Source organism: Salvelinus alpinus, chromosome 21 (genome assembly GCF_045679555.1).
Source record: "Salvelinus alpinus chromosome 21, SLU_Salpinus.1, whole genome shotgun sequence".
Lineage (NCBI taxonomy): Eukaryota > Metazoa > Chordata > Actinopteri > Salmoniformes > Salmonidae > Salvelinus > Salvelinus alpinus.
Genome location: NC_092106.1, coordinates 50,699,801 through 50,727,300, shown reverse-complemented (window position 1 = coordinate 50,727,300; position 27,500 = coordinate 50,699,801). Strand labels below are relative to the sequence as shown.

The window sequence follows — 27,500 nt, the reverse complement described above, 5'->3', positions numbered from 1 at the left end:
GTTATTATACTGCTGCTCTTTAAATTACTTTTTACTTTTATTTCTTATTCTTACACTTTTTTTTTAAACTGCATTGCTGGTTAGGGGCTCGTAAGTAAGCATTTCACTGTGAGGTCTACTACACCTGTTGTATTCGGCGCACGTGACTAATAAAGTTTGATTGAAATCATTCAAATATACTTATAAAGCCCTTTTAAATCAGCAGTGGTCCCAAAGTGTTGTCACAACTCCTCTCTCTCTCAATCTGAATCAAACATGAGAGATCTTACTTAAATGCAGGCTGTGAGAGAAACCACATGCTCCCAATTACAGTAGCAGTAATTCACTTCTCTTCAGTCATTCTCCTGTCTTCCCTGAGCCAGGCTGTAGGGTAATAGCAGAGAGGCAAACCACAGAATGTGTGTGAACGGTTAAACTTAATGAGATTGCCAGAGCACCACAACTTCTTACACCAGCAGAGAAGAGAAGAGAGAAAGAGAGAGAGAGAGAGAGAGAGAGAGAGAGAGAGAGAGAGAGAGAGAGAGAGAGAGAGAGAGAGAGAGAGAGAGAGAGAGAGAGAGAGAGAGAGAGAGAGCGAGAGAACGAGAGAGAACGAGAGACAGAGAGAGAGTGAGAGAGACAGACAGAGCGAGAGAGAGCAGAGAGAGAGACAGACAGAGACAGACAGAGACACACAGAGAGAACAAGAGAGAAGAGAGAAGAGACAGAGACAGAGAGAAACACACAGAGAGAGAGAGAGAGACACACACAGAGAGAGACACACAGAGAGAAAGAGAGGCAGAGAGAGACAGACAGAGAGAGACAGACAGAGACACACAGAGAGAGAGAGAGAGAGAGAAAGAGCGAGAGAGCACACTGCCCACAAAATGAGGTGGAAACTGAGCAGCACTTCCTAACCTCCTGCCAAATGTATGACACATATTTCCCTCAGATTACACAGACCCACAAAGAATTCGAAAACAAATCCAATTTTGATAAACTCCCATATCTACTGGGTGAAATACCACAGTGTTCTATCACAGCAGCAAGATTTGTGACCTGTTGCAACAAGAAAAGGGCAACCAGTGGAGAACAAACACCATTGTAAATACAACCCATATTAATGTTTATTTAATTTCTGTTCCCTTTTGTACTTTAACTATTTGCACATAAGATGACATTTGAAATGTCTTTATTCTTTTGGAACTTTTGTGAGTGTATTGTTTACTGTTCATTTGTATTGTTTATTTAACTTTTGTTTATTATCTATTTCTGTAAGGTAAAAAGGGGCAATCAACAAGGTGAAGGAGTCCAGGTGAGTCCAATGAGCGCTGATGCGCGTAATGATGGTGACAGGTGTGCGTACTGAAGGGCAGCCTGGCGCCCGAGAGGGAGAGCGGGAGCAGGCGTGACAATTTCACTTGCTTTAGCAATGTAAATCAGAGGAGGCTCCTCAGAGAAGGAAGGGGAGGACCATCCTCCTCAGTGAAATGTCATTAAAAAGTTTTTAAAAATGTGATAAAACTATACTAAATATATTCATATGTCACCAAATAATTGATTAAATACACTGTTTTGTCATGAAGGTCTACAGTAACTTCGACCGCATTGTCTGGGGCAGCATACAAGACATTTCTGGACTTGTTGTGCTGTGCTCACTTGAACAGGAAGGTGGTGCGGAGGTCCTTTGTGGTCCTTTTGTCATCAAACTTTGTCATCAAAGTCTGTCATTCTCTGGATTTATGGTGCTTTCAAGACAACTGGGAACGTGGAAATAAACAAGAAAAAAAACAAGGTCGAATCATGATGACGTCAGTGATCTTCAGGTCGTGGCTCTAGAAAGAGGCCAGAGTTCCTGATCTACAATCCCGAGTTGGATGACCGTTCAAAATATATTTTCAGTCGGAAACTAGTGTTTTTCCCCGAGTTTCCAGCTGTCTTGAACTCAATGATGTCCAGTTCAGAGTAAATATTTCCCAGTTCAGAGTAAATAGTTGTTTTAAAATCATCCTGGATGAAAAGAGACCCTTAAACACAGACTTGGGACCACACAGACACTCCACTGAATAGCAGGCCTGTGATTGCTTAGCAATGCTTGCAGATAGCCACTGATTCCTTCGTAACCACTCATTGTTTCATTTGCGATGTCCAACTTGTTGTGTAATGTTTATGTCCAATGACCAATGAGCAACGACACGTTTCTATATCTATAATTTCTCTTCATAAGACAAGGATGGAAAAGGATTGAAAAGGCTTGAAAAGGATTTGCCAGTAGATTGTAGACTTGAGTCATGATAATGACTGCTAGCTTTCTAGCTAAGAATTTGAAGGTATGATGTTGACATGATCAGTCCAATCAAAGCTACTGTAGATATAACTTGATTTGACATCATTTTATCTGTGACCAATGACCTTGAGCCTTCTTAGATGGGCACTTCTAATGTAACTCTATGGCAGCACCCAAGGGGTTTGAATTTTTCGAGATCTACCCTTAGATTTGGCAGTGACATAGGGTCCCCATGAGTGACAGAACACTGAGCCAATAACGGCGCAACTAGAGAACATTACCCAATCAAGGCGCAACTAGAGAACATTACCAACCTCTAGGCTCCGTATTTTCCGCTGGCTTGCCCCACCACCACAGAAAGCACTGAGCTAGGCTGAAACACCTGCATTTTGGAGCTGCCTTACTCAAGAAAGCAAAAAAGAGACCATGTTTGTCAGAGGATCATCTGACTCAATGATTTTTAGATTTTATTTTATTGTTACATTGTTTGCAAACTGATATGTGACACGTATTAATGCAAAAATAGCATGCAAAACAGGCAACCCACCCAAGAAAAGGGGCTCAAAACAGCCCCGAATGACGAGTCCCCGAACCTTACCATGGATGATGACACTGTGTCATGTTCAGACGGGTTCAAGGCAAAGCTGGAAGATGTTGATAAACAAAAATTTACTTCTAACTTTTTTATATTATATATATTTTTATATCCCCAATTGGTAGTTACAGTCTTGTCCCATCGCTGCAACTCGGGAGAGGTGAAGGTCGAGAGCCGTGCGTCCTCCAAAACACAACCCAACCAAGCTGCACTGCTTCTTGACACTGCTTAACCCGAAAGCCAGCCGCACCAATGTGTCGGAGGAAACACCCTGGACTAGAACCAGGATCTCTAGTGGCACAGCTAGCACTGTGCCACTCGTGAGGCCCTACTTCTACTTTTTGAGGAGATATTTACTCACACAGATGTTGTGTTTGACATAGTGCAGCAGAAAGCCATGGATGTAACCTACTGTAAGAGAAGAATAGAGAATCTGACTAGCAGAATGGAGGAGCACAAGTCTGATGTAGTATTCAGTGCCATATATGAGAAGGCAGCAAGCATGACAAGAGGATCCAGAGATCTTTCACAGGAGGTAGCACCGGGCAGGGCACTCAGGATGTAAGGCACACCTACAAGGCACTGTATGACTCAATTCATGATAACATCAAGTCTCAGATAGCACAGAGGTACTAAAGCCTGGACAGCATGCGATTCCTGAAGTTGTTAGATAAAAGTACATTTTATTCTTTAAAAGAGAAAATGCTTCAGATGATCCTCTGACAAAAGCCTATTGCAGACCTATGGCCAGGAAGAGACTGAAAACAGAGCTGCAAGTGTTTACTGAGGAGATTGAAGGGAACCAAAGCTGTGTGAATCCTGCACTATAAGAGCAGTGGACTTGATGAAGCGATGCACTGAGCTGTACAGGCTCATGTGCTTAGTTGCTACTATAGGGGAAACATCAGCTGGGATGGAGCGAAGCTTCTCCCGCCTCGAGAGGCTGAAGAATTACTCTCGGAAACACTATGGGACAAGAGAGACTGAGGAACCTCGCAGTCCTACCTATAGAGAGGAGAATTCTTAAAATCGCTGCAGAAAAATCTTCACTGGTGCGAGAAGGCCATCGACCAGTTTGCCAACCAGACTATGAGAAGAATGGACTTCATCTTTAAAGTAAGGCTTTAACATGTTTTTCCCCATTATAATAACGTTTACATTAGTTGAATTGTTAATGAAATTATGTTACCGATTTTGCAATGAATTGATATTCATTTTAATTTTGTTTTCAACAGTAATTCCCCCACGCTCCACCCATGGCCCTCTGGAGAACTGAACGGTCTGTGACCCTCTGGAGAACTGAACAGCCCTGTGACCTCTAAAGAACTGAACAGCCCTGTGACCCTCTAAAGAACTGAACAGCCCTGTGACCTCTAAAGAACTGAACAGCCCTGTGACCCTCTAAAGAACTGAACAGCCCTGTGACCTGTAAAGAACTGAACAGCCCTGTGACCTCTAAAGAACTGAACAGCCCTGTGACCTCTGGAGAACTGAACAGCCCTGTGACCTCTAAAGAACTGAACAGCCCTGTGACCTCTAAAGAACTGAACAGCCCTGTGACCTCTAAAGAAATGAATCCCCCGGTCCTCTGCTGTCTGTTATTCCCCCATTTCCTAATCACAAGCACACTCGCATTAATAGGGCTCCACATGTGTCTCCCGAGTGGCGCAGCGGTCTAATGCACTGCATCTCAGTACTAGAGGTGTCACTACAGGCCATGGTTCGATTCCAGGCTATATCAAAAGCGGCCATGATTTGGAATCCCACGCACAATTGGCCCAGCGTCATCCGGGGTAGGCCATCATTGTAAATAAGAATTTGTTCTTAACTGACTTGCCTAGTTAAATAAAGGTTAAATATTACACATCAATGTGATTTTACTCCTTGCTTGGACTAACTCATTCTTAGCTTAGCTTTTGTCTAACTGTGTGTTGATTTTTTGTCTTTCCAGTCAAATCCTGTCCTGCCCTTAGTGGAGGAGTTGAGCTCATCTTTAACACCATCTATCCATGATGAACCTTTTCCTGCACTGAAGTCTCTGAACACCTCAATACTGTCCTGCACTGAGGTCTCTGAACACCTCAACACTGTCCTGCACTGAGGTCTCTGAACACCTCAACACTGTCCTGGACTGAGGTCTCTGAACACCTCAATACTGTCCTGTACTGAGGTCTCTGAACACCTCAATACTGTCCTGCACTGAGGTCTCTGAACACCTCAACACTGTCCTGGACTGAGGTCTCTGAACACCTCAATACTGTCCTGTACTGAGGTCTCTGAACACCTCAATACTGTCCTGCACTAAAGTCTCTGAACACCTCAACACTGTCCTGCACTGAGGTCTCTGAACACCTCAACACTGTCCTGCACTGAAGTCCCTGAACACCTCAACTCATGCCTTATACCCTCATTCAATCACTGCTGCCCTTCTCAACACCGTCAGTAGCCCTCTCATTCCCATTCCCCATAATATTTTACTATAAATGTCTTTATTAAACGTTTTGGGTTAAAAATCATTTGTCATTGACGATTTTTCGAATTCGCTTTTTGTCGTTCGGTCCACGCATATACCGTGGGTCTTCCATCCTCCTAAATGTTTCAAGTCACCAGCCTCCACGTATGTAAACATATGTTTCCCATGCAAATAAAGCCCCTTTTTAAATTGAATAGAAATTGAATTGAGAGAGAGAACTCCAAAGCCACATCATGAGGCAGGAACCTACTAAAGTGAGTTTGGAATAACATCACAATGCTTTCAGAGTGGTCACAGCCATCTATAACAGGTTCTCGCTCTAAATTCAATGTCACTTTAAGGGGCTTTATTGGCATAGGACACATATGTTTACATTGCCAGAGCAAGTGAAGTAGATAATAAACAAAAGTGAAAATAAACAACAAAAATGAACAGTAAACATTGCACTCACAAAAGACATTTCAAGTGTCATATTATGTCTATATACAGTGTTGTAATGATCTGCAAATAGCTCAAGTACAAAAGGGAAAACAAATAAACATAAATATAGGTTGTATTTAAAATGTTGTTTATTCTTCACTTGGTTGCTCTTTTCTTGTGGCAACATGTCACAAATCTTGCTGCTATGATGGCAAACTGGTATTTCACCCAGTAGATATGGGAGTTTATCAAAATTGGTTTTGTTTTTTAATTATTTGTGGGTCTGTGTAATCTGAGGGAAATATGTCTCTCTAATATGGTCATCCATTTGGCAGGAGGTCAGGAAGTGCAGCTCAGTTTCCACCTCATTTTGTGGGCAATGTTGCACATAGCCTGTCTTCTCTTGAGAGCCAGGTCTGCCTACAGCGACCTTTCTCAATAGCAAGGCTATGCTCACTGAGTCTGTACATTGTCAAAACTTTCCTTAAGTTTGGGTCAGTCACAGTGGTCAGGTATTCTGCCACTGTGTCTTCTCTGTTTAGGATTAGTTTGCCTTTGGCCTAGTTTTTTGTTTATTCTTTCCAATGTGTCAAGTAATTCTCTTTTTGTTTTATCATGATTTGGTTGGGTCTAATTGTGTTGTTGTCCTGGGGCTCTGTGGGGTGTGTTTGTGTTTGTGAACAGAGCCCGAGGACCAGCCAGGTTAATTTCTCTGTAGGTGATGGCTTTGTTATGGAAGGTTTGTGATTCGCTTCCTTTTAGGTGGTTGTAGAATTTAACCGCTCTTTTCTGGATTTTAATAATTAGCGGGTATCGGCCTAATTGTGCTCTGCATGCATTATTTGGTGTTTTATGTTGTACACAGAGGATATTTATGCAGAGTCTCAATTTGGTGTTTGTCCCATTTTGTGAATTCTTGGTTGATGAGCGGACCCCAGACCTCCCAACCATAAAGGGCAATGGGTTCTATAATGGATTCAAATATTTTTTGCCAGATCCTAATTGGTATGTCGAATTGTATCTTTCTTTTTATGTACGTATCGTTTTTTGTGTGCTCTAGGGCAACAGTGTCTAGATTTAATTTGTATTTGTTGTCCTGGCAACTGGACCTTTTTTTGGAACACCATTATTTTTGTCTTACTGAGATTTACTGTCAGGGCCCAGGTCTGGCAGATCTGTGCAGAAGATCTAGGTGCTCCTAGGTGCTCAAGTTCCTCCTTGGTTGGGGACAGAAGCACCAGATTCTAGTAGGATGAGGCTGGGTGCTTCAAACTGTTCTAGTGCAAATTCACAGATATATACAGTTGAAGTCGGCAGTTTACATACACTTAGGTTGGAGTCATTAAAACTCGTTTTTCAACCACTCCACTAATTTCTTGGTAACAAACTATGGTTTTGGCAAGTCGGTTAGGACATCTACTTTGTGCATGACACAAATAATTTTTCCAACAATTGTTTACAGACATATTATTTCACTTATAATTCACTGTTTGGAGGAAAAAGGGGATCCTTGCAAGCCGAAGACACCATCCCAACCGTGAAGCACGGGGGTGGCAGCATCATGTTATGGGGGTGCTTTGCTGCAGGAGGGACTGGTGCACTTCACAAAATAGATGGCATCATGAGGTAGGGACATTCTGTGGATATATTGAGGCAACATCTCAAGACATCAGTCAGGAAGTTAAAACTTGGTCGCAAATGTGTCTTCCAAATGGACAATGACCCCAAGCATACTCCCAAAAGTTGTGGCAAAATGGCTTAAGGACAACAAAGTCAAGGTATTTGAGTGGCCATCACAAAGCCCTGACCTCAATCCTATAGAAAATGTGTGGGCAGAACTGAAAAAGCGTGTGCGAGCAAGGAGGCCTACAAACCTGACTCAGTTACACCACCTCTGTCACGAGGAATGGGCCAAAATTCACCCAACTTATTGTGGGAAGCTTGTGGAAGGCTACCCGAAACGTTTGACCCAAGTTAAACAATTTAAAGGCAATGCTACCAAATACTAAATGAATGTATGTAAACTTCTGACCCACTGGGAATGTGATGAAAGAAATAAAAGCTGAAATAAATCATTCTCTCTACTGTTATTCTGACATTTGACATTCTTAAAATAAAGTGGTGATCCCAACTGACCTAAGACAGGGAATTTGTACTAGGATAAAATGTTGGGAATTGTGAAAAACTGAGTTTAAATGTATTTGGCTAAGGTGTATGTAAACTTCCGACTTCAACTGTAATTGGAGAATCCAGTGTGTTCTGGTAGTCTTTAATAGTTGATTCTAAGATTTGTATTTGATCATATATATGTTTTTGCTGTTTGTTCTTTGTTAAAAGGCCAAAAAGGATTGGAGAAGTGGTTTACCCAGACATCTCTGTTTTGGATAGATAACACTTTGTGTTGTTATTTGTTTAGTGTTTTCCAATTAACCCAGAAGTGGTTAGAGTCTATGGATTCTTCAGTTACATTGAGCTGATTTCTGACGTGCTGTTACTTCTTTTTCCGTAGTGTATATCTGTATTGTTTTAGTGATTCACCATAGTGAAGGCATATTCTCAGGTTTTCTGGGTCTCTATGTTTTTGGTTGGATAGGTTTCTCAATTTCTTTCTTCGGTTTTTGCATTCTTCATCAAACCATTTTTTCATTGTTGTAAATTTTCTTAGGTTTTCTGATTTGATAGGGAAGTTGAGAGGTCAAATATATACTACCGTTCAAAAGTTTGGGGTCACTTAGAAATGTCATTGTTTTTCAAAGAAAAGCACATTTCTTGTTTATTAATATAATGTCAAATTGATCAGAAATACAGTGTAGACATTGTTAATGTTGTAAATGACAATTGCAGCTGGAAACGGCAGATTTGTAATGGAATATCTACATAGGCGTACAGAGGCCCATTATCAGCAACCATCACTCCTGTGTTCCAATGGCACGTTGTGTTAGATAATCCAAGTTTATAATTTTAAAAGGCTAATTGATCATTAGAAAACCCTTTTGCAATGATGTTAGCACAGCTGAAAACTGTTGTTCTGATTAAAGAAGCAATAAAACTGGCCTTCTTTAGACTAGTTGAGTACCTGGAGCATCAGCATTTGTGGGTTCGATTACAGGCTCAAAATGGCCAGAAACAAATAACTTTCTTCTGAAACTCGTCAGTCTATTCTTGTTCTGAGAAATTAAGGTTATTCCATGCGAGAAATTGTCAAGAAACTGAAGATCTCGTACAACACTGTGTACTACTCCTTTCACAGAACAGCGCAAACTGGCTCTAACCAGAATAGAAAGAGGAGTGGGAGGCCCCAGTGCACAACTGAGCAAGAGGACAAGTACATTAGAGTGTCTAGTTTGAGAAACAGTCCTCAACTGGCAGCTTCATTAAATAGTACCCGCAAAACACCAGTCTCAACGTCAACAGCGGAGAGGCGACTCCGGGATGCTGGCCTTCTAGGCAGAGTTGCAAAGAAAAAGCCATATCTCAGACTGGCCAATATTTAAAAAAAAGATTAAGATGTGGCAAAATAACACAGACACTGGACAGAGGAACTCTGCCTAGAAGGCCAACATCCCGGAGTCGCCTCTCCACATTTGCATAGCTTGCCGTTTAGGATTTTAGTCTGGGTTTCTGTATGAACACTTTGTGACACCTGCTGATGTCAGGGCTTTACTACGAATGAAAAGAGGAAAGAGCATAACTGTTCAGTTGAACCACTGAATCACAACAGTCTGTGATGGGAGGAGGACCGGGTCTGAGGGGGAGCGCTGGGCCCCCCATCGTGGCGGGCGTCGCCGAGGCCGCCACGGCGTGCCAGCCCCCACACGGGTTCGGGAGCAGCCTGACGCCGTCCTCGGCGGTAACCAGACATCACACCATAAACATTCTGTGGTTTTTCTGGGCTAGTACAGAACCTGACGCCGTTCACTATCGGTTCTAGTGTAAACAGACATCAGGTTGTTAGTGAACTAACTCACAGTGAGAGAAAATAGAAGTTTGGAATTGAGCGTTAAGGTGGTAGAGAACCGTTTTAGCCCTTATGGTGTAAACAGTAGGGAACAGGCTGACTCACCTCCAACGAACTGTATCCCCCCGGCAACACGTCCGATGGTCCTAGAGATGAGGTCAGAGATGCAACATCCCATGAGGGCTGTGAGGGCCACCAGGAGCAGCAGACCACAGCCCACGCCCGTCACCACCGTACAGATCTTCCACTCCAGACTAGGTATCCCCTGGAAGGAGGCGTAACGCCCACACTGCTCCAGTATCACTGTGGCCTGGCTCTCCTCGTCGCGCACCGGGTACGAGCACCGCCGGAAGGTGCCGAACGAGACCGGCTTGTCCATCTGGGAACCGAGTAGCCAGTAAGGCATGAAGAAGCCGACGCAGGAGGCCGCGGCACAGAGCAGGGAGAGGAGGGTCCAGATTACACCAGCACAGGTCAAGCTGGAGGCCATGGCGTTTCACTATTATATAACTAGAAGACTAACGTTGCCAGAATAGACTAAAAGGAGATTTAGCTTTTGTTGTGTTCTTGACTCCACCACGGGCCTAGACTACCAGCATGTCTCTGTCTCTCCCCACGTACTGACTGACTTCTGTCCCCTGCGGAGAGAGAGAGAGAGAGAGAGAGAGAGAGAGAGAGAGAGAGAGAGAGAGAGAGAGAGAGAGAGAGAGAGAGAGAGAGAGAGAGAGAGAGAGAGAGAGAGAGAGAGAGAGAGAGAGAGAGAGAGAGAGAGAGAGAGAGAGAGAGAGAGAGAGAGAGAGAAAGAAAGAGAGTACACTGTAAAAATAGAGACTTAAAACATCATGATTGTGTAATGAAACCATTAAAAGCAGTGCACCTAATCTGAGATCTGGTGTTTGGAGTGTGTTTGAACGTAAACCCAATGTAAGTGATATGATACCCAGAACATGTTTACTGAACAAAAAATATTAACGCAACACGCAACAATTTCTACAATTTTACTGAGTTACAGTTCATATAATCAGTCAATTAAAATAAATTCATTAGGGCCTAATCTATGGATTTCACAGGACTGAGTAGGGGTGCAGCCATGGGTGGGCCTGGAGGACATAGGACCACCCACTTGGCAGCCAGGACCACCCACTGGAGAGCCAGGCCCACCCACTTGGCAGCCAGGGCCACCCACTGGAGAGCCAGGCCCACCCACTTGGCAGCCAGGGCCACCCACTGGAGAGCCAGGCCCACCCACTTGGCAGCCAGGCCCACCCACTTGGCAGCCAGGCCCACCCACTGGAGAGCCAGGACCACCCACTTGGCAGCCAGGCCCACCCACTGGAGAGCCAGGACCACCCACTTGGCAGCCAGGCCCACCCACTGGAGAGCCAGGACCACCCACTTGGCAGCCAGGCCCACCCACTGGAGAGCCAGGACCACCCACTTGGCAGCCAGGCCCACCCACTGGAGAGCCAGGACCACCCACTTGGCAGCCAGGCCCACCCACTGGAGAACCAGGCCCACCCACTTGGCAGAATGAGTTTTCCCCCACAAAATGGCTTTATTACAGACAGAAATACTCTTACTTGAGTCATTTTCCATCTCTATTTTCTATTTACTTTTACTCAAGTATGACAATTGTTTTTTTTCTTTTCACCACTGCGCTATAAAGCCACTGCCATTTTAGCCTTTAGCCTCTAGCTTTGGCCTACCACACCACGTTACTGCATCCCACTTCTGACATTCATATTCAGATAACTTCATTATAAGATATAATTCAGATAATTCCATTCATTCATATACATTTAGCATATTGCTATTGATATGTTTAATCACTGTGCAGTATATTCATATTGCATTCATATTCAATCAGTTAATGACTTAATTATAGAATAATAATAATCATAATCATAATAATTTCTCTCCCTGCAGAAAACATATATACACATATACAGTGGGGCAAAAAAGTATTTAGTCAGCCACCAATTGTGCAAGTTCTCCCATACTTAACACTTATTTTCCACCATAATTTGCAAATAAATTCATTAAAAATCCTACAATGTGATTTTCTGGATTTTTTTTCTTCTCATTTTGTCTGTCATAGTTGAAGTGTACCTATGATGAAAATTACAGGCCTCTCTCATCTTTTTAAGTGGGAGAACTTGCACAATTGGTGGCTGACTAAATACTTTTTTGCCCCACTGTATATATATATATGTATATATTATATATACTACGTTGCCCACAGGCTGGCCAATCCTACCCACAGCCAATCAAGACAAGATTCACAGACTAATGTCAAATGAACTGTCAATCATATCATTTAACGGTACTGTGATTCAATACATCTGAACAACCTTCCATGTACAATCATCTGAATATAACGACTCAGGTCAGAGTCATTAGCATAAGGGATACGCTGGTTGATCGCATTGAACTCTGGGCTGAAGTTTTGTACAAGTTTAGTATGAGTGCTACTGCTAACATTAGCAGTCATTGCCTGTATTTTTCTTCCCCCCATGAATTTGAAATATAATGCCATATTTCCCTTGACTTTCAAGAATATGAATATGATAAATACCTTACAGATCTTTGAACTGTCTTAGTTAATCAATATAAAAATGTGAATGGCCTGTTAATGCTTTGTTGTTATTTGATCATTTGAAGATAAAGCATTTGAAGCTTCAAAATCATGTCTTGAATTTTTTTTTTTTTACTGCTGAATTATTATCCAGGGACAAACGTATTAATTTGCATTTTCACAAAAAACGATATATTTTTTTATAGCATAAATCTGTACATTAGACCGTTTGGATTTACCAACGAGGAGTTTACCAGAACACCATATTAGAACAGGGAATATACAAAAAGAGGGACTTCAATTTACAGTGTTTAGAATCTCCAGAAGAAGGGATCTAATTCTTCACTAGACAGGAAACACCAAAATAGTGTTTTCAACCTTTTTCCTGGTTAGTGCTCTCAGTCTTCTACACAACTCTTGATTAAGTGGTGTTACAACACACCATGTCATGACTGTTTCAATACACCTCAAATCTGTCTCATAACCAATATTCCCTGTAAGCTACGCCTGGGCTCGCAGCTCCCCCGGTTACTGCTGTGCAGAAGAAATATGAGCCCACATAGAGAAGCACGGGATTGAACTTAACCTAACTTTCTAGAGTTTTCCCCATTAGTTAACACTATCAACGTGTCCCTTTACTGTGGGAATTGTGAATGAATCAATGCCAATATTAGCCACTTTCAATGCAACATACCAAAACAAAACGAACTTTGCAAGACTTTGTATGTAAAACAAACTATGCAAGAGTTTTGTTTTGTTGTAGGCAGAACGCATCAGAGTAGGATTTTATTGCATTGACACACACGACTCAGCCCGTACTCTACACAGACCAGTGTGGCATAACCAATCAGAGATGAAGTAGGACTATATGCAAATAGACCATTGCCATATATGGATCTGTGCCATTCACTGTGAACTGGACTGTGTTTACAGCATGAGCGGTCGTGAGTAGATGAGCTTGTTTTGAAATCAAACTGAAAGCTGCATGTAGCCACGTGTCCACATTTGTTCATATCCTTTGCTAGTTAGTGAGTTATTAGCCCAGTTATAAACCATTTGTGGTCAGCAATGGGTGAGTGATTGCTTCTTACAAGAGCACAAGACATCTTTGAAAAAGCGAGTCAGGTAAAGAGCTTTTTTTATAATTAAAAGGGGCAGTGTTGTATTTTGAGAAAGGCTTGGATAAGCTAAGTAACCAATAAATGGCAGCGTAGCCTAGTGGTTAGAGCGTTGGGCCAGTAACTGCAAAGGTTGCAAGATCTAATCCCCGAGCTGACAAGGTACAAATCTGTCGTTCTGCCCCTGAACAAGGCAGTTAACCCACTGTTTCTAGGCCGTCATTGAAAATAAGAATTTGTTCTTAACTGACTTGCCAAGTTAAATAAAGATAAAAAAAGCGAACATTGCTCATAACTCCTTACACCGATGTTTCAAAACTGCAGCAAAGCTAAAGTTGGTGGCAGCTCAGTTGCCACTATTTTAAGTGTTACAGAACACTTCATTTTAACAGTGTAGGCTAGAACAGCATCATGCATTCATGCCAAGTTCACGTGCTAGTCGGAACTTGGAAACTCTGAAATGTACAACTTGCTTCCTGGTTGAACGTGACACGTGTATAACTACAACCAGTTTCGAGGAGCGGGACACTAATCTGGACGTTTATAAGAAATCCCGCTACGACCTCCGATGAGCCATAAAACAGTCAAAACGTCAATACAGGATTAAGATTGAATCCTACTACGACGGCTCTGACGCTAGTCGGATGTGGCAGGGCTTGCAAACCATCAAGGATTACAAAGGGAAACCCAGCCGCGAGGAAACCCACCTACCAGACGAGGTAAATTCCATCTGCTCGCTTCGAGGCAAGCAACACTGAACCATGCATGAGATCACCAGCTGTTCTGGATGACTGTGTGATCAATCTCTACGTAGCCGATGTGAGTAAGATCTCTAAACAGGTTAACATTCACAAGGCCATGGGGCCAGACGAATTACCAGGACGCGTACTCAGCAATGCGCTGACCAGCTGGCGCTGTCTTCAATTACATTTTTAACCTCTCCCTGACCCAGTCTGTAATACCCCTGTTTCAAGCAGACCACCATAGTCCCTGTGCCAAGAACGCCAAAGTAACCTGTCTATATATCGCCCTGTAGCACTCACATCTGTAGCCATGAAGTGCTTTGAAAGGCTGGTTATGGCTCACATCAACACCATCATCCCAGACACCCTGGACCCACTCTAATTTGCATACCGCCCCAACAGATCCACAGATTGAGTAATCTGTACTTCTCTCCACAATGCCCGCCCCCACTTAGACAAAAGGAACACCTATGTGAGAATGCTGTTCATTTATTATAGCTCAGCGTTCAACACCATAGTGCCCACCAAGCTCGGGAACCTGGGACTTCCTGACAGGCCGCCCCAAGGTGGTGAAGGTTGGCAACAGCACATCCGCCACGCTGACCCTCAGCATGGATAAGATGGCAGAGCTGAGGAGAGCGAGCGTCTTGTAGGTTCATGCTTAACTTGCTTTTTTATTTTGTATTTTTTGTTCATTTTTACTTTGTTTGCTCAGAATGTTCATGCAATAATTTCCTATGACCGACAAACACTTCTGGAACATGAACCGGAAGCTACACACTTATCTCTCAGCCCCCCAGAGCTGGAATACAACATTCGCTCCTCTGTTCCAAGCACAGCGAGCTTACTTGTTGCTCCTGGCCGAGATGACCTAAGGCAGCACCGGCGACGAAGATGAGGAAGCAAAGGGGGACTCCAAGCTGAAAAGACAGGCTACACAGCCTCCTCTTCCTAGTAACCTGATGGCTAATGTATCATCAATGGAAAATAAACTATGTGAACTCAGAGCAAGGCTTCAATCGCAGAAGACCATCAGGGAAAGTTGTGACTTTGTTTTAACTGAGACGTGGCTTACGGACGATACACTCAACTCTGCTATTCCACCAGAAGGCTTCTCAATATTCCAAATGGATTGAACGGCGGCTTCTGGTAAGAGTCTGGGGGAACAATTCCTGGTGTACCGAATTTGAAAACATTGCAAGCTCCTGTTCACCCGACCTGGAGTTTTGATGCTAAAATGCAGACCCCACTATATGCAGAGGGAACGCACTTGTGTTATTATCACAGCTGTGTGCATGCCACCACAAGCAAACACCAAGGCGGCTCTTAGCGAACTGTACAAGATCATTAGACAGGAAAAATCCTCTCACCAGGAAGCAGTCTTTATTGTCGCGGTGACTTTAACCAAGCCTGTCTAAAACAAACTTCCCCAAAATATCACCAACATGTATCCTGCCGCACAACAGGATTCAGAATGCTTGACCATGTATACACAAACATCTGTGACGTGCCCCCGCATCTGTCAATCAGATCATGTCTCTCTGCCTACAAGCAGCAACTCAAGAGGAAGTCACCAACACAGAGAATAGTGAGGCGCTGGACAGAGGAGGCAGACTCAATGCTGCAGGACTGTTTTGAGAATACTGAGTGGAATATGTCCAAACTCATCCACCCAGGACTCATCCATCAACATTGAGGAATATACATGTACATAGTCAGTTACAGGCTTCAATAGGAAATGTGTTGATGATGTTGTACCCACAATAACAATCCAGACGTACCCCAACCAAAAACCTTGGATGAAAGGAGAAATCCGTACCATGCTGTGAGCCCGTACTGCAGCAGTCAATGTCAGTAGAACGAACCCAGATGACTCGTACAAGGCAAGCAGGTACAAGCGCCGCAAATTCAAAAAGACAATACAGACTCAAACTTGAATTGATGTTCGACAACTCAAGACTTGCGTTGCATGTGGCAAGGACTACAGACTATCACAAACTACAAAGGCAAATCCAGCTGTGCGGTGCCCACCGAAGCCACCCTCCCCAGACGAGCTTAACACATTCTATGCTCGCTTCGAGGCAGACAATACCGAGCCATTCAGGGAGACTCTCGCTGTTCCGGACGACCAGGTGCTTTCACTCTCCGAGGCTGACGTGAGGAAAACTCTCAAATAGAGTGAATACTCACAAAGCCGCCGGCCCAGATAGCATCCTTGGCTGCATCTTTAGATTGTGTGCTGAACAGCTGGCGGGAGTCTTCTGGACATCTTAAATCTGTCCCTGTTCCAGACTGTAGTCCCCACCTGCGTTAAGGAGACCACCATCGTCACAGTGTGCCTGGGTCCTGGACTTTCTGACGGGCCGCCCCCAGGTGGTGAGGGTAGGAAACAACATCTCCACCCGCTGATCCTCAACACTGTGGCCCCACAAGGGTGTGTTCTCAGCCCCCTCCTGTACTCCCTGTTCACCCACGACTGCCTGGCCAAGCACGACTCCAACTCAATTATCAAGTTTGCAGACGACACATCAGTGGTAGGCTTGATTACCAACAACGACTAGACGGCCTACAGGGAGGAGGTGAGGGCCCTTGGAGTGTGGTGTCAGGAAAACAACCTCACACTCAACAAAACAAAGGAGATGATCGTGGACTTCAGGAAACAGTAGAGGGAGCACCCCCCTATCCACATTGACGGGACAGTAGTGAAGGTGGAATGTTTTAAGTTCCTCGGCGTACACATCACGGGAAAACTGAAATGGTCCACCCACACAGACAGCGTGGCGAAGAAGGCGCAACAGCGCCTCTTCAACCTCAGGAGGCTGAAGAAAATTGGCTTGTCACCAAAAACACTCACAAACTTTTACAGATGCACAATCGAGAGCATCCTGTCGGGCTGTTTTACCGCCTGGTACGGCAACTTCTCCACCCACAACCGCAAGGCTCTCTGGAGGATAGTGAGGTCTGCCCAACGCGTCACCGGGGGCAAACTACCTGTCCTCCTAGACACCTACACCACCCGATGTCACAGGAAGGCCAAAAAGATCATCAAGGACAACAACCACCCGAGCCACTGCCTGTTCATCCCTGCTATCATCCAGAAGGCGAGGTCAGTACAGGTGCATCAAAGCTGGGACCGAGACTGAAAAACAGCTTCTATCTCAAGGCCATCAGACTGTTAAACAGCCATCACTAACATTGAGTGGCTGCTGCCAACATACTGACTCAAATCTCTAGCCACTTTAATAATACAACTTTTTATGTAATAAATGTATCACTAGTCACTTTAAACAAAGCCACGTCATATAATGTTTACATACCCTACATTACTCATCTCATATGTATATACCGTACTCTATACCATCTACTGCATCTTGCCGTTCGGCCATCACTCATCCATATATTTATATGTACATATTCTTATTCATTCCTTTACACTTGTGTGTATTAGGCAGTCGTTGTGAATTTGTTAGATTAATTGTTAGATATTACTACAGGGTCGGAACTAGAAGCACAAGCATTTCTCTACACTCGCATTAACATCTGCTAACCATGCGTATTTGAACAATACAATTTGATTTGTCTTGTCACCATCGTTACGTCCACCAGCGCCTCATCAGACTCACCTGGACTCCATCACCTGCCTGATTACCTTCCCTATATATGTCACTCCCTTTGGTTCTTAGGCGTTATTCTTTCATGTCTTTACGCTACTCGTGTTTCTTGTTTTGTTCCATGTGTTATTTATTATTAAAGTCACTCTCTGTACTTGATTCCCAACTCCCAGTGTACACGTTACATGCTGCTACCAGACTCTTATTAACCTGCTCCATTTATACACTTGCCCCTCATCTCCCCCTTCCCAAATACACGTGTAAATATTGGACTATAAATTATGCCTTTCTGTATTATACTTATGCTAAAATGTTTATTCTATTCTACTGAGACATTTACTTTATGTTCATATACTTCGTTTTATGATTACTTATTGTTGTTGCATTTTCGAGAAAGAACCTGCAAGCAAGCATTTTGTTGTACAATGTACACCATGCGTATCCCGTAGATACGACTAATAAAACTTGAAACACGGGGGCCCCTCATGGGTGCGTGCTTAGTCCCCTCCTGTACTTCCCTGTTCACCAACGACTGTGGCAGTGCACGACTCCAACACCATCGTTAAGTTTGCTGACGACACAACGGTGATTGGCCTGATCACCGACGACGATGAGACAGCCAATAGGGAGGAGGTCAGAGGCCTGGCAGTGTGTTGCCACGACAACAACCTCTCCCTCGACATCAGCAAGAGAAAAGAAGCTGATGGTGGACTACAGGAAACAAGAGCGCCCAGCACGGCTCCAGCCACATCGACGGGGCTGTAGTGGAGCGGGTCGAGAGCTTCAAGTTCCTCAGTGTCACCATCATTTTTTTTTTAAGATCACGGATAATTACAATTATTATATATTTTTTTTACATAATCGTATACAGAAAATTGCCCATATCTGTAACAATACTAGTTTTGGCTGACTACTAGGCACTTCCCTATCCAGGACCTCTATACCAGGCGGTGTCAGAGGAAGTCCCTAAAACTTGTCAATGACTCCACCCACCTAAGTCATAGACTGTTCTCTCTGCTACCACACGGCAAACAGTACCAATGCAACATGTCTGGAACCAAAAGGACCCTGAACAGCTTCTACCCCCCAAGCCATAAGACTACTAAATAGTTACCCAGACTATCTGCATTGACCCGTTTTGCACTGAAACTCTTTTGACTCATCACATAAGCTGCTGTTGCTGTTCATTATCTATCCTGTTGCCTAGTCCCTTTATCCCTACCCATATGTACATATCTACCTTAATTACCACGTACCCCTGCACATCGACTCGGTACTGTATATAGCCAAGTTATTACCTCGTACCCCTGCACATCGACTCGGTACTGGTACTGTATATAGCCAAGTTATTACCTCGTACCCCTGCACATCGACTCGGTACTGGTACTGTATATAGCCAAGTTATTACCTCGTACCCCTGCACATCGACTCGGTACTGGTACCCTGTGTATATAGCCAAGTAGTCGTTATTCATTGTGTATTTATTCCTTGTGCTGTTAATTTTTCCTCTCTGCATTGTTGGGAAGGGCCTATAAGTAAGCATTTCATTGTTAGTCTACACATGTTGTTTACGAAGCATGTGAAAAATAACATTTGATTTGAGTTAGCAAGTCGGGGAAATGTCCGCGTTTTCTAGCTCTAGCAAGTGAACTCGGCATCATTCACAAGAGCAAAAACTGTTCCAAATAAATATGAGGCTACATCATATATGCTATTACAACAAAAAATAAATTATGCAATGCATCTCACTTTATTCAAATAAATTCTCACACACAACTTCAGCTGCTGCATGGGCAGAATTCTACCAAGCAGAGAGAAAGAGCACGCAAGACTGAGCGCATCAAAAGACAATTGAGAATGTAACACAAAGGGGATTCATCATTTTCTTTTTCTTCTATCCCTATCCCATAATTCATTCACAAATGCCTATTAATCTTGGTTTACGGTCTCCAATTAATCTAGGTTTCCCGTGTAACGTAGCCAGCCTATTGGTTTGCAATACTGGCTAAATGATGATGCTCTGGTGAAGAACCCGTAATTAATCACGAATAGGCGATAACTGTCGCTTACATTTTTACGCACACGAATGTGTTTTGCACTAGACTAGTAGGTTATTAAAATTCGTTTGATACGCAATTTATCAAGTATGGTCAACTACTCCGGAGTCTGTATGGTGGAATGCACAGAGAAGCCCGTGTAGGACGTGAAGAGTGGGGGACGGGGACAAGCCTGTGTGACAAAGCTGGACTCTACTCGGGTAAAGAATAAACACTATACAAGTCTAAAAATGTTTCCAAATACACGACAAAAGTAACACATAAAAAGACAACTTAGCCTACATGATGAACGACTTGGTTGTTAGATTAGTCTTCTGGTCTTAATATCCCAATCGCGGAGAAAACCAAAAACTGAAACTAACTTCACAGATCGACAACAACAAAATAAAATCGCAAAATAATTATCCCCCAAAATAGTCAATGGTATCGGAAAAAAAAGCTGTAACTTTGAGCGTTGATGAGCAATGTAGTAGTTGGCAATAGAGATCCCCAAATATGTTATCTTGCTGTGAGCAGTGAAAGAGAAACGCTGCGATTCGGACAGAGCTGGAGTTGGAGCTGACGCCAACCGCGGAACCACATTCAGACTGTTGTGAGCGGAGAGTCTGTGAAACACGCTCTAGAGGGGAACATCAATCACACAACACGTCCACCCAGGGGCGGCCGTGCGGCTCGGAATACAGCTGCCAGCGTGTAGTTCTAAAAACCGGAAATGAGTTAGCATTTTCTACCATAGTTCGTTGGCCATAGAGCTCGCCAGCGTGTAGTCCTAAAAAACGGAAATTATTTACCTGTGGTTCATTCAGCCATTCATACCTATAGACTAAGTTAATAAGGTCGGAGGTTAACAAAGGATAATATCAGTCAGTTAACATGACCTTTAATAAGAATGACGCCTTTATGTGTTTTTTTTTTTTAAATGACATAAATGCTTAAAAAGGTTTGCTTACCAGCTTTGAACAAAAAACGTAAAGATGGTCTATTGTTTTGCTCAAAGCTGCAACCATATCTCTATAGCTGGAAGGTGTTCGTTTTATAGGTTCCTGAATTATGTTGTCCATAGGAGACTTTGGGTCCGTCTGAAAAGGTAAACTAAGCCTGTTAGCTAGACATCAAAGGCATCCAACCTGAGGGGGAGATTTATTTTATTTTTTACATGTTAGCACATCATTAGGTTTTTACTTGTTTTGATTAGGATAAATGACTGATGTAGATTATCTCATTAGAACAAAACGTATAAGATCTCCCAAGCCGGTGTTTACTACAGACCTTATTTTCATTATTTACCCAAAAAGCTTTAAAAAAGTGAATGAATTTCCCCATAGGCTTTGGTCTACGAGCCATGGCGGAGTTAGTCTCTGTTAGTTTCTATAAAGATGTCATTATTATTGCTCTATATACCAAATATGATCTATTATATTGACACAATAGTCAAGTGACCGCTCTAACAATGGAAAAACATGTCCTCAAAGATGAAAGACAGGTGGGGAGATCAGGTGGGACCATTCTTGTCGATGAGAGGGAAGATACGCATGTGACCAACAGGCACAACTCCTAGATAAAGTCGTTTTTTTCAAAGTTTGCTGAAATGCAATGTGTGTCCACTTATATCAGTGCATTTGTAACAATCTAACCGTTACTAAACTTCTATTCGGTCGAATAAGCCTCACGTAGCAAATTAGCAATTACATTTTTGTTGGCCAAAATCGACCTCCATTCTAAAATTGCTCACTTCGTGGTCTTATTTTCGTGGACAGATTTTGGGCGGAGTAGACCCTCTCGCTTCGTCTCTTCCTCTCTGTCTATATTTGTATTATCTCTCTCAATTCAATTTAAGGGCTTTATTGACATGTGAAACATTTAACATTGCCAAAGCAAGTGAAGTAGAAAATAAACTGAAGTGTAATAAAACAAAAACAAAATAAGAGTAAACATTACACTCACAAATGTGTCTCACTCTCTCTCTCTCTCCCCCCCCCTCTCACTCTCCCCCCCCTCTCTCTCTCCCCCTCTCTCCCCCTCTCTCTCTCTCTCACCCCCCCTCTCTCTCTATCTCTCTCTCTCTCCCCCTCTCACTCTCTCTCTCCCCCCTCTCACTCTCTCTTCCCATCTCACTCTTTCTCCCCCCTCTCACTTTCTCCCCCCTCTCACTCTCTCTCTCTCTTTTTCTCTCTCTCTCCCTCTCTCTAACCGCCTCTTCCTCACTCTCTCTCTCTCTTCATCTCTTTCTCTTCCTCTCTTTCTCTTCCTCTCTCAATTTCAGTGTAAATCTCTCTCTCTTTCCTCCCACCTCTTTCTCTCCTACTCTCTCACACACACACACACACACACACACACACACACACACACACACACACACACACACACACACACACACACACACACACACACACACACACACACACACACACACACACACACACACACTCACACACACACACACACACACACACACACACACACACACACACACACACACACACACACACACACACACACAAACACTTAAGAAACTTGAGATTGTGGAATTGAATGGCATTATAATGCAACATTAGTTTCCTTATTCGTTTTATTTCTAAATCAGATCTGGGCAATGCCTTCTGATGGGCCACCATCAATGCCTGTGTGTGTTTCACTGAAAAAGAGGTCAACCAATTTGACATAATGCTGATGAAAAATGTGTGTGTCAAGCTGGAGATGAAGCAGAGGGAGGATGCAGCAGCCCAGTGGAGTTACAAAACCAAGATGAGAGAACATGGCTGTGAATTATTCACACAATCTCTCTCTATTTGGTTCGTGCTTCATTCTATAGCTAGAGGACTCCTGATATCTCCTAGAGTGATACGTATCATTTTTTTTGTTGTCTTTATCTGTTGTGGTCTAGTACTGTCTTTTTGCTAGCTAGTGCCATCTACTTTAAGTGCTGCCTGTCTTCCCAGTGGCTTACTTGTAGTGTGAACTGCTATTGTAACTGCTTATAATTTGCAAATATTTGTTGACACATCAACCAGGATCAAGGGGCAGGGCAATTTGTGACTTGTTTTACTCTTTTGTAGCTTTGTCAACTATGTGTGTGTATTTTATATCTGTTATCACCTCTCCCTGTAGGTCAGGGTTCATCAACTAGCTTCAGCCAGGGGCGTTTTTTTCAGGGGCGTTTTTTTCTTTTTCTCGAGCAGATTGCCGGGGAGCCGGGAACGTAATTAAAAATTATTTGTAAACTGCAAATTCACCGCAATAAGCCCAAAACAGATATAATATTTGACTAAAACATCATCATTTCAAATCATCATCATTTTGTTGTTGTCATTTGTAAATGTTTTGCTCAGAAAACATTGGGGGCCTAAATAAAACCACCCGTGGGACACATTCGGGCCCGTGTGCCGTCAGTTGGGGAACCCTGCTGTTGACTTTACGGACGCTCCCCACTCCTTGACTGCAACCCTTCTAATTTAGTGCACCCTGCGCGCACAACCCATGTGGAATTCCTGGTCTCTGGCAGCGTTAGGAACTGCTGATCTGCGGTCAAGAACGCCGAGTTCATCTCAGACTAAGCTGCACTTCAGTCCCGTGACTTTTTTTTGTCCCCGACAGAGACATGGATCATGCCAGAGGACACTGCTACTCCAGCTGCACTTCCTTCATCTGACTATGTTTTTCTCTCAAAGTCCGTGAGCATCTGGTCGTCGCGGTGGGGACACAGGTCTACTCATTTCTCCTAAAACGAGATTTTGTCTTTTCTCGCCTCTTTCACCTATCCATCTCCTCATTTTAATTCCATGCTGTCACTGTCACTTGTCCACACAAGCTTAACATTAGTGTCATCTATCGCCCACCAGGTGCCCTTCTTTCCAACTCTCTCTGTCCCGTCCTTGCCTCTTTTGACCTCAATCCCCTCCAACTCACAAGACAGGCAATACGCTTGACCTCATCTTTACTAGAGGCTGTTCTCCTACTAATCTCACTGTAACCCTCCTCCAGGTCTCTGTTCTCCTACTAATCTCACTGTAACCCCCCTCCAGGTCTCTGTTCTCCTACTAATCTCACTGTAACCCTCCTCCAGGTCTCTGTTCTCCTACTGATCTCACTGTAACCCTCCTCCAGGTCTCTGTTCTCCTACTAATCTCACTGTAACCCCCCTCCAGGTCTCTGTTCTCCTACTAATCTCACTGTAACCCCCCTCCAGGTCTCTGTTCTCCTACTAATCTCACTGTAACCCCCTCCAGGTCTCTGTTCTCCTACTAATCTCACCGCAACCCCCCTCCAGGTCTCTGTTCTCCTACTAATCTCACTGTAACCCCCCTCCAGGTCTCTGTTCTCCTACTAATCTCACCGTAACCCCCCTCCAGGTCTCTGTTCTCCTACTAATCTCACTGTAACCCTCCTCCAGGTCTCTGTTCTCCTACTAATCTCACTGTAACCCCCCTCCAGGTCTCTGTTCTCCTACTAATCTCCCTGTAACCCCCCTCCAGGTCTCTGTTCTCCTACTAATCTCACTGTAACCCCCTCCAGGTCTCTGTTCTCCTACTAATCTCACTGTAAACCCCCTCCAGGTCTCTGTTCTCCTACTAATCTCACTGTAACCCCTTCCAGGTCTCTGTTCTCCTACTAATCTCACTGTAACCCCCCTCCAGGTCTCTGTTCTCCTACTAATCTCACTGCAACCCCCCTCCAGGTCTCTGTTCTCCTACTAATCTCACTGTAACCCCCTGCAGGTCTCTGTTCTCCTACTAATCTCACTGTAACCCTCCTCCAGGTCTCTGTTCTCCTACTAATCTCACTGTAACCCCCTCCAGGTCTCTGTTATCCTACTAATCTCACTGTAACCCCCCTCCAGGTCTCTGATCTCCTACCAATCTCACTGTAACCCCCCTCCAGGTCTCTGTTCTCCTACTAATCTCACTGTAACCCTCCTCCAGGTCTCTGTTCTCCTACTAATCTCACTTTAACCCCCCTCCAGGTCTCTGTTCTCCTACTAATCTCACTGTAACCCCCCTCCAGGTCTCTGTTCTCCTACTAGTCTCACTGTAACCCCCCTCCAGGTCTCTGTTCCTCTACTAATCTCACTGTAACCCTCCTCCAGGTCTCTGTTCTCCTACTAATCTCACTGTAACCCCCCTCAAGGTCTCTGTTCTCCTACTAATCTCACTGTAACCCCCCTCCAGGTCTCTGTTCTCCTACTAATCTCACTGTAACCCTCCTCCAGGTCTCTGTTCTCCTACTAATCTCACTGTAACCCCCCTCCAGGTCTCTGTTCTCCTACTAATCTCACTGTAACCCCCCTCCAGGTCTCTGTTCTCCTACTAATCTCACTGTAACCCCCTCGAGGTCTCTGTTCTCCTATTAATCTCACTGTAACACCCCTCCAGGTCTCTGTTCTCCTACTAATCTCACTGTAACCCCCTCCAGGTCTCTGTTCTCCTACTAATCTCACTGTAGCCCCCCTCCAGGTCTCTGTTCTCCTACTAATCTCACTGTAACCCTCCTCCAGGTCTCTGTTCTCCTACTAATCTCACTGCAACCCCCCTCCAGGTCTCTGTTCTCATACTAATCCCACTGTAACCCCCCTCCAGGTCTCTGTTCTCCTACTAATCTCACTGTAACCCCCCTCCAGGTCTCTGTTTTCCTACTAATCTCACTGCATCCCTCCTCCAGGTCTCTGTTCTCCTACTAATCTCACTGTAACCCTCCTCCAGGTCTCTGTTTTCCTATTAATCTCACTGTAACCCTCCTCCAGGTCTCTGTTTTCCTACTAATCTCACTGTAACCCCCCTCCAGGTCTCTGTTCTCCTACTAATCGCACTGCAACCCCCCTCCAGGTCTCTGATCTCCTACCAATCTCACTGTAACCCCCCTCCAGGTCTCTGTTCTCCTACTAATCTCACTGTAACCCTCCTCCAGGTCTCTGTTCTCCTACTAATCTCACTTTAACCCTCCTCCAGGTCTCTGTTTTCCTACTAATCTCACTGTAACCCCCCTCCAGGTCTCTGTTCTCCTACTAGTCTCACTGTAACCCCCCTCCAGGTCTCTGTTCCTCTACTAATCTCACTGTAACCCCCCTCCAGGTCTCTGCTCTCCTACTAATCTCACTGTAAACCCCCTCCAGGTCTCTGTTCTCCTACTAATCTCACTGTAACCCCCCTCCAGGTCTCTGATCTCCTACTAATCTCACTGTAACCCCCCTCCAGGTCTCTGTTTTCCTACTAATCTCACTGTAACCCCCCTCCAGGTCTCTGTTCTCCTACTAATCTCACTGTAACCCCCCTCCAGGTCTCTGTTCTCCTACTAATCTCACTGTAACCCCCCTCCAGGTCTCTGTTCTCCTACTAATCTCACTGTAACCCTCCTCCAGGTCTCTGTTCTCCTACTAATCTCACTGTAACCCCCTCCCAGGTCTCTGTTCCTCTACTAATCTCACTGTAACCCTCCTCCAGGTCTCTGTTCTCCTACTAATCTCACTGTAACCCTCCTCCAGGTCTCTGTTCTCCTACTAATCTCACTGTAACCCTCCTCCAGGTCTCTGTTCTCCTACTAATCTCACTGTAACCCCCCTCCAGGTCTCTGTTCTCCTACTAATCTCACTGTAACCCCCCTCCAGGTCTCTGTTCTCCTACTAATCTCACTGTAACCCCCCTCCAGGTCTCTGTTCTCCTACTAATCTCACTGTAACCCCCTCGAGGTCTCTGTTCTCCTATTAATCTCACTGTAACACCCCTCCAGGTCTCTGTTCTCCTATTAATCTCACTGTAACACCCCTCCAGGTCTCTGTTCTCCTACTAATCTCACTGTAACCCTCCTCCAGGTCTCTGTTCTCCTACTAATCTCACTGTAACCCCCCTCCAGGTCTCTGTTCTCCTACTAATCTCACTGTAACCCCCCTCCAGGTCTCTGTTCTCCTACTAATCTCACTGTAACCCCCTCGAGGTCTCTGTTCTCCTATTAATCTCACTGTAACACCCCTCCAGGTCTCTGTTCTCCTACTAATCTCACTGTAACCCCCTCCAGGTCTCTGTTCTCCTACTAATCTCACTGTAGCCCCCCTCCAGGTCTCTGTTCTCCTACTAATCTCACTGTAACCCTCCTCCAGGTCTCTGTTCTCCTACTAATCTCACTGCAACCCCCCTCCAGGTCTATGTTCTCCTACTAATCTCACTGTAACCCCCCTCCAGGTCTCTGTTCCTCTACTAATCTCACTGTAACCCCCCTCCAGGTCTCTGTTCTCCTACTAATCTCACTGTAAACCCCCTCCAGGTCTCTGTTCTCCTACTAATCTCACTGTAACCCCCTCCAGGTCTCTGTTCTCCTACTAATCTCACTGTAGCCCCCCTCCAGGTCTCTGTTCTCCTACTAATCTCACTGTAACCCTCCTCCAGGTCTCTGTTCTCCTACTAATCTCACTGCAACCCCCCTCCAGGTCTCTGTTCTCATACTAATCCCACTGTAACCCCCCTCCAGGTCTCTGTTCTCCTACTAATCTCACTGTAACCCCCCTCCAGGTCTCTGTTTTCCTACTAATCTCACTGCATCCCTCCTCCAGGTCTCTGTTCTCCTACTAATCTCACTGTAACCCTCCTCCAGGTCTCTGTTTTCCTATTAATCTCACTGTAACCCTCCTCCAGGTCTCTGTTTTCCTACTAATCTCACTGTAACCCCCCTCCAGGTCTCTGTTCTCCTACTAATCGCA

At 44.3% G+C, this 27,500-nt stretch overlaps 1 protein-coding gene across 1 annotated transcript in view; it reads right to left on the bottom strand.

Annotated features, from left to right (window-relative positions):
- LOC139548435 (LHFPL tetraspan subfamily member 6 protein) overlaps positions 1–20,453 on the bottom strand; it is a 185,526-nt gene extending 165,073 nt beyond the window's left edge. The window contains exons 1-2 of the mRNA XM_071358132.1: positions 20,099–20,453; positions 9,818–10,350 (exon numbers count right to left, since the gene is read on the bottom strand). Coding sequence (XP_071214233.1) covers positions 9,818–10,202 — 385 coding nt within the window. The 5' untranslated portion in view covers positions 10,203–10,350; positions 20,099–20,453. The remainder of the gene's footprint in view (positions 1–9,817; positions 10,351–20,098) is intronic.
- Positions 20,454–27,500: the final 7,047 nt, after the last annotated feature.